General features: G+C 36.8%; 1 protein-coding gene across 6 annotated transcripts in view; it reads left to right on the top strand.

The window, feature by feature from the left end:
- The window catches only part of Ncoa1 (nuclear receptor coactivator 1), a 251,421-nt gene that overhangs the window by 206,933 nt on the left and 27,819 nt on the right, over positions 1-16,669 (top strand). For all 6 annotated transcript variants that reach the window (XM_063231459.1, XM_063231465.1, XM_063231449.1 and 3 more), the window contains 4 exons: positions 6,679-6,796; positions 8,311-8,479; positions 9,462-9,776; positions 15,041-15,142. In XM_063231459.1, the coding sequence (XP_063087529.1) occupies positions 6,679-6,796; positions 8,311-8,479; positions 9,462-9,776; positions 15,041-15,142 (704 nt within the window). The remainder of the gene's footprint in view (positions 1-6,678; positions 6,797-8,310; positions 8,480-9,461; positions 9,777-15,040; positions 15,143-16,669) is intronic.

Here is a 16,669-nt window from a genome sequence, read left to right as displayed (position 1 = left end):
CTGAGCCCAGTTTTCCAGATCAAAATTGAATCTTCACCATACTGTTGTACTCTTCAGTCCATCTGTCGAATTCTTTTAACCATAACTATCATGTTTTCATTTTGTAGAAATTCTTTCTTAGAAATTTATTATTTTTCCTGGGTATAATAAACCTTTTAAATCTTGCAGTGATATTTATTGTACTTATTTAGGATTCATCCATTTTTTATATTTATCCCTTTTTCTTCAGTTTCTTTTTGTTTGGTTGGTTTTTGAGACTGAATCTCACCAACTTGAACTCACTGTGTAGCCAGGCTGGCCTCACACTTGCAACAGTCCTGAGTACTGGGACGACAGACACATGGTACTGTATGCAGCTAGCTTCAGAGTTTCTGTGTTAAATTTCCTACCCCTTTGCTGCTCTGGACTTTCCTTGAATGTCTAGTCAGTGTTGCCTGTCTCTCCATGCGTGCTAAAAGAGACCGAGAATGGAAATGCTACTAGCTACATGTCACTTAGCTTAAGTGACAAACCCTTTGAATATTGGTGGTGGTGCTGAGTGCAGGTCCTGATCATATTCATTCTCCCATTCCTTTCTCCGTTGTTCAGTGAGCGAGGGCTTGGTGTCAGGGGACTCCTGCACACCCACGTTCGGAACCTCCCAAGGCAGAATGCCCACCTTGAGTCACAGACTTACAGCTTTAATTCCCTGGGTACGAGCAGAGTCAGCTGCTCAGAAAGGGCCGGGGCAGGTGTTCTGTTGTCCTGCAATCATCCCAGCGCCTATCCCTGGGCTCTTGCTCATTCATGTGACCACAAATACATTTTAGAAAATCCTTTCTCCTATTCATTAGTTTAAAGTTTCAGTATCAGTGGGTTTATGCCTGTGCTTTTTATCTTTCAGAAATTCCTAATTGTTCTAGTCTGCTGCCCAATACTTCATTCTTTTAGCTATGAATTTTTTTAACCTTTTTCTTCTGTTTCGGTGATATTTTTGGAGGAATAATAACTATGGGCAATAGATCTGCCATAGTGAACCAAAAAGTCTCTGTAGGTCTATTTTCATGTGAGAAAATCAAAGTTCAGTGCAGGAAAAAGAAGGGAAAATGCCCAGTGCCAAACTTTGCCCAAAGTATGCAATTAATAAGGACAGAACCAGAATTTAAATTTCAGTCTGCTTGGTTCCAAAACTCACTGTTTATGTGCACATTCACACAGTCACCCAGTGGTACAAGTGATTTAAACAGTTTTGTTAGAAATGTACCATCAGAGGGCATCTAGATGGGTAGTGCTTTTTCAGAACAGATGTCTTCTCGAAGGCATTTTGTTTCAGAATGTATGGGACATGTTTCTTTGGCAGTGCCTTCAGAACCTCTGAAATATTCTTTGAACTGTCTCCAAGTCCCTGTTGTTTAAGGGTAGATTTAGCATTTGAAAACTACCACTTATTTAGAACCAAATCTCTTGACATCAAAGGGAAATATACTATTTTTAAATTATAACTAAAATCAGATATACCTATGAGGAGATTTATTTTCTAGAGGATTTACAGACTAGTTAAGATCATCCCTGAAATATTTGAGGCTTAACAGTGTCACTGGATCAGGTGAATGACCTCTTGAGGCAGTTTTTTATGTTCTGTGAACATACACATTCTGAGATGATTAGTTTTAAAATCCTGTTTCTAGTATGTTAAAAATGTGTGATTATAAAAATCAATATTATATACATTTTTAGTACTTTAAAATATCCAGTTTATTGAAGTTACATTTAAAGTAATTAAGGTATTCACACAAGTTGAGATCCAAGACAACACCAGAAATAAAGGGGTGTGTGTGCATGTGTGTGCACGTGTATGCACATGTGCAGTGAAGAGCCGGGTGTGGCAGTACTCAGGAGGCTGACAATGGTGGAGTGCAGGTTTGAGGACAACATAGCCACTCCCCCCACAAAAAAGACAGCTGAAGTCTCTTCATCCTAGAAGCAGTGTTACTTCTGTGTTTCCAAGAAAAACAATGTAACATGTACAGACTCGCTGCTCTCTAGACACACAGTGTCACACCGCACACACACACCACACTCCGCTGTGTCTCCGTCCATTGTGCTTGGATGTCATCAGTATTAGTACATAAAGAGCTGCTTTTTTCTTCTTTCAAAAAGTTGTGCTTTTCTAAATCTGTGCCAGAATGTACTTTATCAGTTGCCAATGATAAGCATCTTTTACTATTAAAAAGCTATAATGGGTAATCTTTTTTTTTTTTTTTTTTTTTTTTTTTGTACCAGGGATCAAACTCAGGGCCTTGTGGTTGCTAAGCAAGCGCTTGTGCCGCTGTGCTAAGCCCCCAGCCATTATAATGAGTAATCTTATGTGGAGATAATATACCGCTCGTGGAAGTATATCAGAAACAAATTCTGAATAGAATTCCTGGACAGAGCATAGACAGACAGGTGTTACCAAATGGCCCTTCTCACAGGTTACCAGTTAGTCTCCTGTTTCTACAGCTCCTCTCTATACTTTAAATTACGTACATTCTCATCTTTGTCAATCTAGTGAGTTTTTTCAAGTGTCCTCCATGCATCATTAAATTTATTCGAGGAGGATAGGCATTGAAACTGGGTCTCAGTGTGTATTCTAAGCTGGCCTTGCCCTCACTGTTTAGCCCAGACTCATCTCAAACTCACAGCGATCCTCCTCCATCAGGCTCAGTGCTGAGATTACAGGCATGCCTGGCTCTAAACTTTTATTGTGAATTAGATTGATTTTTTTCAGTGATTTTATGTGACCCTTGTGTAGTCTCTCGTTTATCTACTCAGTTGTTGAGTTTTTAATCTTACTGATTTATAGACATTTTTCACTTATTAAAGAAATTAGTATTTTGTTCACGTTGTGTTTTTAAAAAAGAAAACACTTCGCTGTTGTGCAGTTACTGTCAAACATAACATAAAACTGAGGCAGAAGCTGCTTTTCCAGTTGCTGTAGAAAATTAATTGTGAACATGAGAATCAAAAGATGTTGAGGCAACTCTTCAAGTTGTACAGCATGCAAAAGCTACCTTCCAGGTTAAGATGGTACTCCCTACATCGTGTGCAGGAAATTTTTGATTACTTGATAGTATAATTGTTTTGCTGGATTCAGTATGACTAATGGGAACATAAAGTTTCTCTTTTAGCTAGATTTTAAGTGGCAGAAAGTATAATGTTGATTTTTTTTTTTTTTTTTTTTTTTTTTTTTTTTTTAGATAGGCAGGGTCTCCCTATATAGTCCAGGCTGACTTTGAACCCACTTTATAGCCTAGGCTGGCCTCAAACTCTTGACAGTTCTCCTGCCTCAGCCTCACAAGTGCTGGAATTACAGGCATACACAACCATACCTGACAATGTTGTCTCTGCAAAAATGGTAACAAATTGTATCTGGGTGCAGTCTCATGAGCCTGAAGTCCTAGCTACTCAGGAGGCTGAAACAAGGGGATTGCTTGAGTCTAGGGGTTTGAGGCCAGCCTGAAAAATCAAGACCTTATCTCAAAAAAAGAAAAGGAAAAAAAAAAAAGGCCAGGTGAATGCTTGTAACCCCAGCACTCTAGGAGGCTGAGGCAGAAGGATTGCAAGTTCAAGGCCAACCTGAGTAATTTAATGACTTAGTGAAACCCTGTCTCAAAAAAAAGCTAGGCATGGTGGTGCATGCCTTTAATCTCAAGTCTGGGAGGCTGAAACAAGAGGATTACAAATTTAAGCTCACCCTGGGCAATTTAGTGAGTTAATAAGACCCTGTCACAAAGTATTTAAAAAGAGCTGGGGATGTAGCCCATTGCGAAGGTCCCAGTTCTGACGAGATGGATGGATGGATGGATGGGTCAGTCAGTTGGTCAGCTGATGATGGATGGATGGATAGATAGAATTAATTTTAAAGTAAAAAGGACTGGAGTTGTAGCTCCCTATGCAGACCCTGGTTTAAATCCCAGTACAAAAGAAAGATGGTGATAAGTATTAATATCTTGATCATAGTGCCTGAAAGCCTTACTTTCTATTGAAGCTTCAGCTGCTTCTCTACAACAAAAATGGCTACAGTTGTCTTGTCTTACACGTATACACACTTATTCATGTTTTGTGGTAGGATCATAAACATGACCAAAAACAATAGGTTTATTTTATGGGAAACAGAAAGAAGTTGTTTCCTAAACTATCCCATCACCCCTCAAATTTTTTTTATAAAAGGGAGTTTCTAAAGAAGAATAAAATACAATTTCTTTTAAGCATACAACCTATGTGCAAACAAAATTTTTAATTAAATTAGTTTTAATTTGTTTTGTTTTGTGTTTATTTTTATTTGCCTGGACATCAAACTTGGTGCATCCATCTTATTTTGAAAATTCTTTGTCCAACTTAATTTCTTAAAAATTTTTCCATAGGGCTAGTTAAATGAGATACTCTGCCCTAATCACATAAACTTACCCTGTAATACCTATTACATATTTATGATATGCAGTCATGTAAATTTCCTTAGACCCCTCAAATGTAATTGATTTTATGTAGGTTTTTTTATTATTATTGTTACTGGGATTGTTTTGTTTTTGGAAACAGAGTATCATTGTATAGTTCAGGCTGACCTCAAACTCAAAGCAGTCTCCTGCCTCTGCCTCCTGAGTTATAGGCATGCACCATCATACCTGGCTAGATCATATTTCTTAAAGGGAATAGAATTTAGTGATATGTGGAGCAGGGCAGTGGCACTGCTTTGGGTGATTTTCTTTGACCAACTTTCTGATATAAATAATGACTTAAGTGATTACTTTCCTGTTATCATTTTTAATTTTTTATCTATGGAATTTGATTTTTCTATTATTTGTCATGATAGAGATCAATTTAATTGAAAATTGTAATTGTATGTATTTAAAATACAATATGTTTATATAGGTTCCTATTTTTATTCTAGATATCAAATATATTTTACATAAAAGCGTGACATGTTTTTTGCACAATTCAGATGTCCTTAAATCCATGAATTCTTTACTTATTAGAATGATATCCTAAACAAGTTTTTCTCAAAACTCCAAGACCTAAACCAGGGGTAAGGTAGCACATCCTGCAATCCCAACACATAGGAGGCTGAGGCAGGATGAATTGGAGGCCAGCCTGGACTACACAGAAAATTCAGGGGCAACCAGGCCTGCGTAGCAAGACCCTATCTCAAATCAAAAGCCTTCCAAGGCCTACACCGGGACTGTGGGTCAGTGGTACAGCGCGCGGCCAGCATGAGAGAGTGTGGATCCAGTTCCTGTCACTGCAGAACAAACAGAAATGTCAAAGCCTTTTAGCTCTTATTTTAAAGCCAAAAAATATGTTAGCTACCTAGAACTGCTATAACAAAATACTGCAGGTTGACGGTATTAAACAGAAGTTTCTTTTCTCATGTAGAATGTCTGGCGGCTGGGAGTCCAAGGTCGAGAAGTCAGCAGATTTGGTTGCTTTCAAAGGTTCTTTCGTTAGCTTGAAGATGGCTTCCTCTCTCTGTGTTATCTGTGTCCTAATCTTTTCTTCTTACAAAGAGATTAATCATACGGGATTGGAGCTCACTGTAATGACCTACTTAAAATTAATGAAAGGCCCTTTCTTCTAATGGTTCTTTCTTCATAGTCACATTTTGTGGCACTAAAAGTTAGGACTTTGTGTATGAATGGGGGAGCACAATTTAGTTCATGTCAATGATCAATTAATATATATTCATTTTAGAAATTACATCTAACCATTTTAATAGGAAAAGTAGTCCTTATTGTCATACCTATAAGATACAGACAGCATCCCAGAAAAAATTCTATTAATGTATATGAAATAGTTTATAAAAACAGAATCATCCTGAACTTAATGACTTAGAACTTTTTTATTAATGGCACATTAGCAATAGGTTTGCCATGATTCATTAATCAGTTCCTAAATTTCTGGAATTTAAGTTATTTATGATTGTTTCTACTATCAGCATTTCAGAGATAATCATAAAGCTTTCAAAAAGTTCCTACATAAAAACTTTATAAGACACATCCACTATTTTCTTTCATTCCAAAACATAATGTAACCTTGTCGTTAGTAGATTTTCACTGTGGGCAGGGGCTGTTTATTGTAACTGCACAGCTCTCCTCTCAGGCTGACAGCTGGAGCCTTGGCCTCCTCTGAGCAGCCTCAGACTGCTGGGCCCGTTAGCTTCCGCTTCTGCCTTTTGTCAGTGTGTTTTATCTTTTTGCTTATAGATCTCATTGCAGGGGGATGGCATTGTCCCTTCTTACAGCATAGTCTAATGTGCTACAGACTGATGAAGCAGCCAAAATCATTATCTTTACCTTTAAAATACATAATTTCTGACAAAGTTCTTGATTCTTCTATGGTAACATCAACTTATGTGCAATCTTAAGCTTTTCTTTCATTTAGAAACCTTTTCATATCCATTTACTTTTATTATATATGGCCATAAATCTAGAATAAGTTCTGAGTAAGTAACCTTTATATCACTGAAATATGATACACAGGGATACCTCAGTTCATGAATTTAATTCTTTCCATGATTCTGGTCACAGAATTTGATTCTGATTACAACTGAATTTCAAGTGTATACGTGCTGTGTATTCATAGCGAAGGGCCCTCTTACAATGTATCACTCCTGAAACTACTGTCCTTTCCCCTCATTGTGACAACCTTTTCTTCCTCAACCAGGATTGCCTGAGCTAGAATTGGAAGCAATTGATAACCAGTTTGGACAGCCAGGAACAGGTGATCAGATTCCGTGGGCAAACAATGCTGTGACAGCTGTAAATCAGACAAAACCAGAAGAGTAAGTAATACCTTTTGCTTTTATGAGTTATCAGATAACAACCTCTAAACCAGGAACTACTTTTCCCGAACCCAGTTGGATTCCAGTCTACGTGGATATTTTGTGAGATAAGAAGTGATATGACTATTTAGTGGAAAATAATTGGAGCCAGGTGTGGTGGCGCACACCTGTAATCCTAGCCCTCGGGAGGCTGAGGCAGGAGGATCCTTGCACGTTCAAGACCAGCCTGGGCTGCAAAGTGAGCTCAAGGCCAACCTGAACTGCATAGCAAGACCCTGTCTCAAAAAGACAAAGAGAGAGAGAAAGTGATAGGGCATGTAATGCCACATCAAAGCAGATTCATTTACTACATGACCACAGGCTAGTAGTGTACATGTTAATCATGAGCAGATTGATATGGTATGCAGCTGTTGTTTTGTGTCTCATCTATTATTTTGCCCTGATTACTGTGACATTCCTGGGAACAGTGAATGAATTGACCGCAGCAAGACCACTATGCTGCCCATAAACTTGTAGTTAGGTACTTACTTTGCCTAGTGTTTCTCTTGGGAGGAAGGCGGTAAGGAGAGTACGTCCTTGTGCACTCAGCACTCTGTTCTGCTTGGACTTCAACTTCTACTTCACACAGGCAACTGTGGGCCATAGCACAGCGTGTATATAAATATACCTCCATACCTCATACATGTCAGCCAAAAAAGGCAGACGGTATGGAGTGTGAGTTAAAGACTTAACCTTATTTATGGGCTCTGACCTCAGTTACCTTCCCAGAGGAAGAATCCTCACAGTTACATTGTTACGTTAGTGTAGCTACTACCATTTTCTATACACTTCTCAGTTGTATACATCAATTGATACCAGTTTGTATTAAACTTTATATTTTCCATACATGCTTTAGTGCTTAATTCCTAGCATATTTCACTTTTCCTATTGATTTCTTTTGTATATAGTAGTCCTGTCATGATCTCAATATGACTTGATCATTTTTTAAAGTAAAATAACATCAGGCAGGGGATTTAGCTCATTGGTATAAGCACCTGCCTGGCAAGTGCAAGGTCATGAGTTTGATTCCTGGTACCAAAAAAATAAAAATGAATAAATAAAGTAACATCTGTTGTTTCAATATAGTTCAGTTTGGTATCAGTTGAATAAGTAGAATGAATCTAAATATAAGTACTTTGAATTTGTATCTGATATTTATTTTTTACTTTTACTAAAAATTTTCCTTTTGTAACTAATTCTTTGAGATATTTCTATAAGCTAACATAAAGAAGTGGAAAAATTCAATGATTGACTAAAGAACGAAAGATGTATTCAAGCTTGATACTAATGTTCTTTTAATTTTTGCACATTAAGGGTGGAACATTTCAATGTATTAGAATTGTCAAGTACCTTAACAGAGAATTTCTTAGAACCAGATTTGCACATATCGCATGTGTTTATATATGTTTGCATTCTTAACCTTGAATAATTTTTGCCTCATTCATCTGAAACATCCCTATCTTTTGATCCTGCAGCCAGTGTATTAGTTCACAATTAGATGAGCTTCTCTGTCCACCAACAACAGTAGAAGGAAGAAATGATGAGAAGGCTCTTCTGGAACAGCTCGTCTCTTTCCTCAGTGGCAAAGATGAAACTGAACTTGCTGAGCTAGACAGAGCCCTGGGAATTGACAAGCTTGTTCAGGTATCTGTTAAAATTGCTATTTAATCAGTACAGCCCTGAGGCACTTGAGAGTGGTTTTTATGCAAGATCCTGCAGTATTGTTTCCTGTATGCTGTAGCTGTTTTATAGTTACCTCTGTCAAAGTTATCAAAATATATAATAAATGATAAGCACTTTAAACAAAAATAATTAGTTAAATTAGAAAGCCTTAAATTTTCACAATGAAACAATATCTTATAAACACCAGCTAGAATAGAATCCAGATTTATATCATCACTTCTTATTTTAGGGTGTAATTTACCCTGATTCATACTTGACTTCAACTTACATATTCCATGAGTTTCCAGGTTCCTGATTAGCATTTTTCAGATTGTAGGGTAACAAAATCCATGTAGAGCATCATGACTGGCCTTTTTCAAATGGAGAAGAGTGTAGAATACATGCTTCAGAGCAGATAGCCTGTGAAAAGGGCACATAAGCTTTCGTGATACTTTCCTTTCAGTACATACCCTCATATGCAAGCCAGGTCACAGTTTCAGTTATATTTCTTCCAGTAAGTCTTCTGCTATATCAGGTGTGGATTTTTTTTCCAGAAAAGTAAAAGCATGTCTTCTGTATTTGAGTTGCAAAATTGCCTAGTTGCTTGCTGTTTTTTGGATTCTACTGCTCATGGTAATCTAATGTAAAATCTGTTGGTTCTTAGGCTTTGCATTGAAGTTCTTTTCAAATTTTTAGTTTCATTTCATTAATTTAGAACTTTTATTTTATACATATTTTCATCTCTTTATTGAGATTTAAAACATCACATTTTAATCTATTATTCCATTTCAAAAGCAATTTCATAAATAATTCCTCTAGGTGATAAACTTTCTGTGTGAATTCAGAATACATATATTATGAGGACACTTTCTGCCTGCTCTCAGATCCAGAGTTATATTTAGAGATGTGTATCATTTATTAGCATACATTTATTTCTAAAATGTTCTGGCTTCTTTTTTAACAGGGGGGTGGATTAGATGTATTGTCAGAGAGATTCCCACCACAACAAGCAACACCACCTTTGATGATGGAAGAAAGACCCAGTCTGTATCCCCAGCCTTACAATTCCCCCTCTCCTACTGCCAGTCTCCCCAGCCCTTTCCAAGGCATGGTCAGACAGAAGCCTTCTCTGGGAACCATGCCTGTTCAAGTAACGCCTCCCCGAGGCACCTTTTCACCTGGCATAGGCATGCAGCCCAGGCAGACTCTGAACAGACCTCCAGCCGCACCCAACCAACTTCGACTTCAGCTACAACAGCGGTTACAGGGACAGCAGCAGGTGAGTACCGCATTCTCCTAGTTTCGAAGGTTAGGCAGCTGATTATTACATTTTTGGTCTGCTAGGATAGCAGTGAGGGGCCTTTTATTCAGTTAAATACTGTGGGCTCATAACCATGCACATTTTTAAAAATTTGGTCTTTTTGAGACAAGGTCTCATTGTGAAGTTCAGGCTTTTAAACTCACTTTGCACTCACTTTGTAGCCTAGGCTGACCTCAAACTCAAAATAATCCTCCTGCCTCAGCCTCCCGAGTGCTGGAATTACAGGCATAGCAATGCACTTTGAGACAAGTTAAAAGCCATTTTCATTCTTTTGATATACAAGCTCTTTAGATTGGACAGCATTATTAAATTATAAGGAGAAATATAGCCTAATTTACAAAGTAGAGTAGCAAGAGATATTGTTTCTGATTGTTTGAACAGAAAATAAAGTCATGTATGCCGTTTGAGTTTGAAAGATTGTCTAATGATATTATTCTATTGGGAAAACAAAGGAAGCATGTAAGTTTGGGGGCCCTGGGAGTTGTCAGTGAGTTAAATCATCTTATGACAAAAATGATCAGGTATAAATAACATAAATATTTAAAAGTGTGTAAAAGCAGCAGATATGGACATAATCATTAAAGACAACAAAATAAATGGTTAAAATGTCATCTCTGGAAACTGAGCTGGAGCTGTAGATTGTTGCTTGTTATTAATCCTTCAGTGCTTTTTAACCAGATGTGTACATTGCTTTAGGTCTCTGGAAGTGCTTCCAGAAATTTCCTTGAGCATAAGGGGAAAAAGATATAAGGAGATAAGTTATATTAGAAAAACAGTATGGTATAATGTAACAGTTAGCTCTGATTTCAAGTCTCGGTCCCAAATAGACAGAGAGCTGCTTTACCCAAATCATTTACCCTTTTAAAAATGCTAGTTACTTATCCATACAAACCATCTAATAAACAACTTCTTTGGTTCATGGATAGTGATATAGATTAAATTAGGTAAAACTCTTAGCATAATGCCTGGCATATTATAGCACTTAATAAATATTAGCTATTAAAAATTACATTAATCATTATAATAAGTGTTACAGATATACTTCCATTCCACCCAGAAAAAGGGAAATGATGAAAGAGAAGACAAATGAGATGAGCTAGGAAAAAAAGTCTTAAACATAGAATAACATAGAAAAGAATGAGTTTTATAATGCCAGGGTGAACTAAAGCACTCAAAGAATAAAGGAAAGAGAGAAGAGAAATACAGAGATGGAGCCGTAATATGTCCTGAGGTATTTGTTGAAGATAAACTGCTTCTTGTTACAGCTTGTGATTAATTCTTAGAGAACACAAGAATAAGAAATGCTTACTAGTTTCTCAGTTTTTAACTTTTAACTGCATAAGGCCAGGGATTTAGCTCAGCAGCATAAGCACCTGCCTGGCAGGCATGTGGTTGCAAGTTCAATCACGGTACCAAATAAATTTTTTTTTAACTACACGCTGTCCTTGGTACAATGAGGAACACAAAGAGTTAAGGAAAAATCTACCTGAAAGTTGGAATCACACTCAAGAAGTAAGTGATTAAGTATTAAATAAAAAAAAAAATAGAAGAAAGTGTATGCTAAAGTGCACTTAGTACTATCTAAAATGAAAAGTTCAATAAGCAAGACCAGGCTTACAGTTGAGGTGAGGCTTATGAATGAATTCAAAAGCTATTATTGCTTCCATTTGTCCCTAAAGCAGCTGCTCATCAGCGGAGTAGCCCTGCAGAGGATATATATGGGATAAACATACAGAGAGGAGCTGGGCATGGTGGCGCATGCCTGTGATCCCCGCAATCATGAGGCTGAGGCAGGTGGATTGCTGTTGGGTCAGGGCCAGCCTGTGCTACATAGTGAGTCAAGGCAGACCTGAACTACATAGCAAGACTCTGTCTCAAAACAAACAAAAGATGCAGAGCGGAGAATGCTGTTGCTGTTTGTTTCCTTTAAATTTCATAGAGACATGACTAAAGTTTTGTAGCCTTAGTAGCCCAACAGAATGAATTATCCACCAAATGGAAGAAACAGAATTTTGGGCTAATTATGTTAAAAGCGCCCAGAAGTGTCAGTATACAAAAACAATTTTTATTGCCAAGTAAAATGCTAGCTCTGTCCCCTAACAAGCCACATTATCCAGCCTCCTTTGTGGGTTCTAAGTCACTGTTCCTGCTGTTCCAGCAGTGGGGCAGCCAATTCCACTTGCGCTCTAGGTGCAGGAGTTTCACATGTGTGTCCACTTAAGGCTGTCTCAGCAACATGAAAGAAAAAAGATGGGCTTAAATGAATAAATCAAAGAAAATATTCTAACTTAGATATTAAGGCAATCTATAAGATTAGAGGTGGGGATAGCCTCTAAGATTAGAATTTCAGCAATGATATCAAGACTCAGGTTCTTCTAATCTTTTTGCTCTACAATCCTTGGCATGTCATAGTTACAATTATCACATGCAAGCAAAACTGTATATTGCAGGAAAAAAGAGACTGTTTTCTTTCCTGTGAATCTCTTTTTCAAAAGCCAGGAAAATTTGTTTTAGAAGGCTTTTTTATCAACCTGCCTTACCCCACCCCACCACCACCACTGCAAAGACTTGGGAGGGAAATAAAAGATTTCAAATGTCTGGCTAGCCAGAACTGAGTCATGCATACACTCTGACCAGTTGCTGAGAGTATTCCTGCCTGACTCTCATGTCCTGTGACACGGACAGTCAGCCAAACAATCCTTTGTTCTGCCATCAAAGAAAGGGGGTGTAGCTGTGGGCTAGCACTAACAGTACCTGATAAAACTAGTAAGTTAGGATTAAATGTATTATTTAAATTGTATTATTAAATTCATATTTAGAAGCAAATAGTAAACTGAGGTGATATATCTGCCCTTTCTACTGCCATATTTTAAGCAAATAAACACATTTAAGGACAAAAAGAGAAAATACTACTAGTATACAAAAAAAGTTAAGTTGTTTTGAAACATAGAAAGCATGCCCAAGAAAGAAACAAAATCATATGCTAATAATGCTTATGTAGAAAATCCAAGAGAATCTTTACTTCAGGTGGAGGAGTTCAGCTAAGTGTGATGTCACACACCTGTATTCCCAGCACTCTAGAGGCTAAGGCAAGAGGATTACTGTGAGCTCAAAGCCAGCCTGCACTACATAGCAAGACTCTGATTCAAAAACAGAAAACAACAGCAACAACAAAAACAACCGAGTTCAGCAAAGTGGTCAGATAAAATAATAAATAAAAATTGACAATCTTTACTATCAACCACCAATTAGAAAATACAATTCCAGTATAGTCAATGTGCAAGACTTACAAAATCAAAATCATAATTAAAAAGCAAAAAAATACCAAAAAAGATATTCATGAATTGAAAGATTATTGTAAAGATGGCAATCATTCCAAAATTGGTCTAAATTCGGTGGATTTCCTGTAGATCCTTAAAATGGAATTTAACAAGTAGAAGTAAATTTATTTTACAAACATTAGTGTAGTCTTAAAGAAAAATGAAACAACCTGCTCTACCAGATGTGAGCTGTAAAACCAGCTTTAGTAGTAAAACAGTGGGGAATTGGCTTACTATGGACAGTTCTACTGCTGGTAACATAATCAAGAGCTCAGAAGCACACTCAGCCGTGCGTACAGACTAACTGAAGGACGAGGGAGGTGGCAGTTACTGTGAGTGCTTCATCCTGCTCCACAGTGCCTGCAAGTTACACTCGCAGTGTTTGCATCTTAGGGCTGTTCCCCAAAGATAGTTTTCTAACCTGAGTCAAAAAGTAAATGAAACTAGAATTGAGCTATTTGGTACTGAGAAATATAATCACTCTTGATGATTTTTTAAATTCTTTCATCTTTCTTTAGGCTTTCTAGTTTTTATGTAGTACAATAAAATATATCAACACAGGTTTATAATTTATAAATTTTAAAGTATCATATAACTATGAAATAGCATAAAGCCAGTAATAGTGGGAAGCTGAAGTGGGAAAATCATTTGAATCCAGGAATTTGAGACTAACCTGTGCAACATCGCAAGACCTAGTCTCAAAAACAAAACACTCAGTGGTGAAGTGCTTGCATAGTATTTGCAAAATAAGAGTTCAATCCCAGCACTACCAAAATAAAAAAATTTTAAAAATAGTATTAATATTAATTTACTCTTATTTATTTATTTATTTATTTGTACTGAGAACCAAACTCATGACCTCGCATTTGCCAGGCAGGCACTGTGCTGCTGAGCTGTATCCTAGGCCCTCTCCATTTATTTTTATCAAATTATCAAGGAAGAAATTTTCTCACCTGTAGATTGTTTACAATAAAATCTCACTTCTAAGGATATTTCTTTTGTTACCATATAAAGCATACCTATGACCTGGAGCCCTAGATCACTGATTTAGAGTGTTCTTTCAAGCCAATGTTCTATAGAAAATTATTTTGAGAGATAGATACTGATCATTAAAAGTCAGAAAAATTTGTATATCCTTTTCTTGGAGATTCACAGTGTGCTTTGGCCAATTAAAGTCTTGTGAAATTACTGCAGTAAATAAATCTGTTCACCTTGCATAACCCATCATTTCCAATACTTCATACAGCACAGCATGCTATTTTCCTGGCACATCTATTAATATCCTGCAGAACAATGTTCTTTAGAACATCAATTTGGGAAATGCTGGCCTAAAGTAATTACTTCTTCTGGTTATATAAATAATTCATTTTCTCAGACCATTTGTTTCTTACATAATTTTGCCCAGCTAATGATATCATAGTGGATTTTTCTCCAAATACATGCCCACCAGATAACATCTTCAAGTGAGAATGCAGACTAACTACCTCAGCTTTCCTTTCATCTTTCTAAACTTTGCAGGATATATACACATTACTATATACTTGCTTTTTTATTCACAATACTTTGAGACCTAAGATTGTTGTTTTCTTTTTCCACTGCTGTACTTATGTGAAGTAACTATTAACATGATTTAAAAATTACAGTAAATATATATGTGCATATATATACATATGTATGTTCATGTGTGTTATCTATTTTCAGATGCTCTGCCTCATTTAGTGCTGCAAAGACAGTATGGATAATGATTAGAAATTAGTCTTTTGGCATATGAGCATGGCAAATAACATTACTGAATCTAACACTAAAACTTTTTAGTAATCAATAAAAAGTTTGTGTTGCTATATAAGGGCCTCTATGCCTGCATATAGAAATATGATCTTTCCTTATTTCCATTTTTCTTAGTTAATACACCAAAATCGGCAAGCCATCTTGAACCAGTTTGCAGCAAATGCTCCAGTTGGCATGACCATGAGATCAGGCATGCAGCAACAAATAACACCTCAGGTAATATGAGGAGGCCAGGCTTTGGTAGGAGTTCTGTAGCCTCAGCAATGTTTCTTAACCCAACTTGTATGTCTTTGACCTACCCTGTGAGCTGATCTTTTAATGATATTAGAAGAGTTGTTTTCTTTTAGAATGAATTAATAAGATACTTATGATACCTCTCTTACTGATACGATACCTCTCTTACTGATACTGGTTTACCTAAAACCAAAGGTTCTGTGTTTTGTTATATTGTTGTCATTATAGGATATCAGTTGATCAAATAGTAAACCCCATATTACTGTTCTGAAAAATACCAGTAATTAGAAGCCTCTAATATGAAATTATATGATCTAGCCTGAAACTTGATCAAAACCCATTATCTTTGTTAGCTGTCTTAACTGTCTTGTGACTCATCTCAGTCTGAAATTAGTATTTTCTAGTGTTCATTTACTGTGAAGATCTTTGTATATAAACCTTGCATATAAAGCTATTGGAACTTTCAACTTAAAAAGAACTAGCTGGCTTTCTGATTTCCTTCAATACATGTTTTAATATTTTTGCTGCATATACTTAGGCTTAACAAAGTCGAAGTAAAAATTTGGAAAATAAAATATTTTAGAGAAGACTCAAACAAAGCCTTTCTTTTTCTCATGAAATGGTCCCAGATGGATTTGGGGCAAATACAGAAAACCAACACTAATCAAGGGGATAAAGGTTTGTAGAGGCCTTTTGCAAGCAGGTAGATAATGGCATTTTCATGGATCCAGACTCGGGCTCTTCTATCTTAAAAATTATAAATTTCAGTATTATATTGATTTGAGAATAATCATATTGTAAGCAAATAAACCCACTTTTGAAATTCACATAAAGATGACTTCAGTCAGGAAGTCACATTTCTTCAGCAGTTTCCCAGAGTTCTCATGATCTTCCTTTGTCCTCCAATCTTGCTTCTGATGTGTTCCTCTTCTTGTATTTCTCTTTTTCCACCAACCCCTTTTAAATTTTGTCCTCTGAGGGTAAAATCTCCATACTAAGGGCATATTTATTACACACAATTTTCTGGTTAGTTTTAGATTTTATTATATAACCACAAATATAGTTCATATGGTTAAAAGTGGCAAATTACTAGTTTTCACAATTTGTCATTTTCTAGGCTGGGTTTGGTGCCATTATTATTGCTGACTGTACTACTTTAGCCAAGGTGATGTGATTGTTCTAATGAGTTGTTCTTCCTGCCCTGCCAAGACTCAAGTTGCCTATAGTCAAAACTTATAACCAGTGTTGGGGCTGGGGATTTAGCTCAGCGACATAAGCACCTGCCTTGCAAGCAGGCGGTCGTGAGTTCGATCCCCGGTACCGATAAAAATGAAAAAGACAAAACTATAACCAGTGCCAAAGACCCAGGGGCTAGGCCAAATACACAGCAATTTTTCACCCCCAATAAATTTAAGAGGTAGAATTTTGTGAAAGACTTAAACCCCGAAAGAAAGAAAGAAGTTAAATGAGAAGACACTTAAACAAGATGCAACCCTGAACTGCCAACTC

The sequence above is a fragment of the Cavia porcellus genome, unplaced genomic scaffold (assembly GCF_034190915.1).
Source record: "Cavia porcellus strain 051 isolate PalLab524CR breed Dunkin Hartley unplaced genomic scaffold, mCavPor4.1 scaffold_1, whole genome shotgun sequence".
Lineage (NCBI taxonomy): Eukaryota > Metazoa > Chordata > Mammalia > Rodentia > Caviidae > Cavia > Cavia porcellus.
Note: the sequence above shows the minus strand (reverse complement) of the source record. Positions and strands in the feature narration are given on the sequence as shown.